General features: G+C 61.9%; 1 protein-coding gene across 1 annotated transcript in view; it reads right to left on the bottom strand.

Moving 5' to 3' along the window:
* Positions 1 to 431, bottom strand: part of KLHL21 (kelch-like family member 21) — a gene marked incomplete at its 5' end in the record, with an annotated part of 5,900 nt that extends 5,469 nt beyond the window's left edge. Inside the window, one exon of the mRNA XM_009586741.1 lies at positions 188 to 431. Coding sequence (XP_009585036.1) covers positions 188 to 431 — 244 coding nt within the window. The remainder of the gene's footprint in view (positions 1 to 187) is intronic.
* Positions 432 to 436: the final 5 nt, after the last annotated feature.

The raw sequence follows: 436 nt of genomic DNA, 5'->3' as shown, positions 1-436 counted from the left end.
GCCCAGCTGCTAAATCCAGCACCGACTCCAGGACTCCCTATGCCTGTCTTCAGGCTGCAGTCGTACTGAGCCCGAGCAGAGTTTCAAACTCTCTGCTACCCCGAGAAAAGGCAAGTCTTGCTGCTAAAACCCACATGTTTTTAATGGAAATCTCAACACTGGTGCTGTTATGCCCTGCACGCCTTACCAGTGACGTAGATGTCGTTGCCCAGTGCGGCGACGCTGTATCCCCCGCCAAGGTGCTCGGGGAACTCGGCCAGGTAGCGCCAGTGGCCGGTGCGTGGGTTGTAGCAGTCGACAGTGACGAGTTCATCGCAGTCGCGGTCGCAGCCGCCAACGAGGACGAGGATCTCGGCCAGGCCGGTGGAGGGCCGGGGGCGCATGCGGGCACAGGGCCCCCGGTCATGGCGGTCAAGGCGGGCAGCCTGGAAGTCGC

The sequence above is a fragment of the Fulmarus glacialis genome, unplaced genomic scaffold (genome assembly GCF_000690835.1).
Source record: "Fulmarus glacialis isolate BGI_N327 unplaced genomic scaffold, ASM69083v1 scaffold38871, whole genome shotgun sequence".
In the NCBI taxonomy this organism is placed as follows: Eukaryota; Metazoa; Chordata; class Aves; order Procellariiformes; family Procellariidae; genus Fulmarus; species Fulmarus glacialis.
This window is presented reverse-complemented; position numbering and strand designations above follow the sequence as displayed.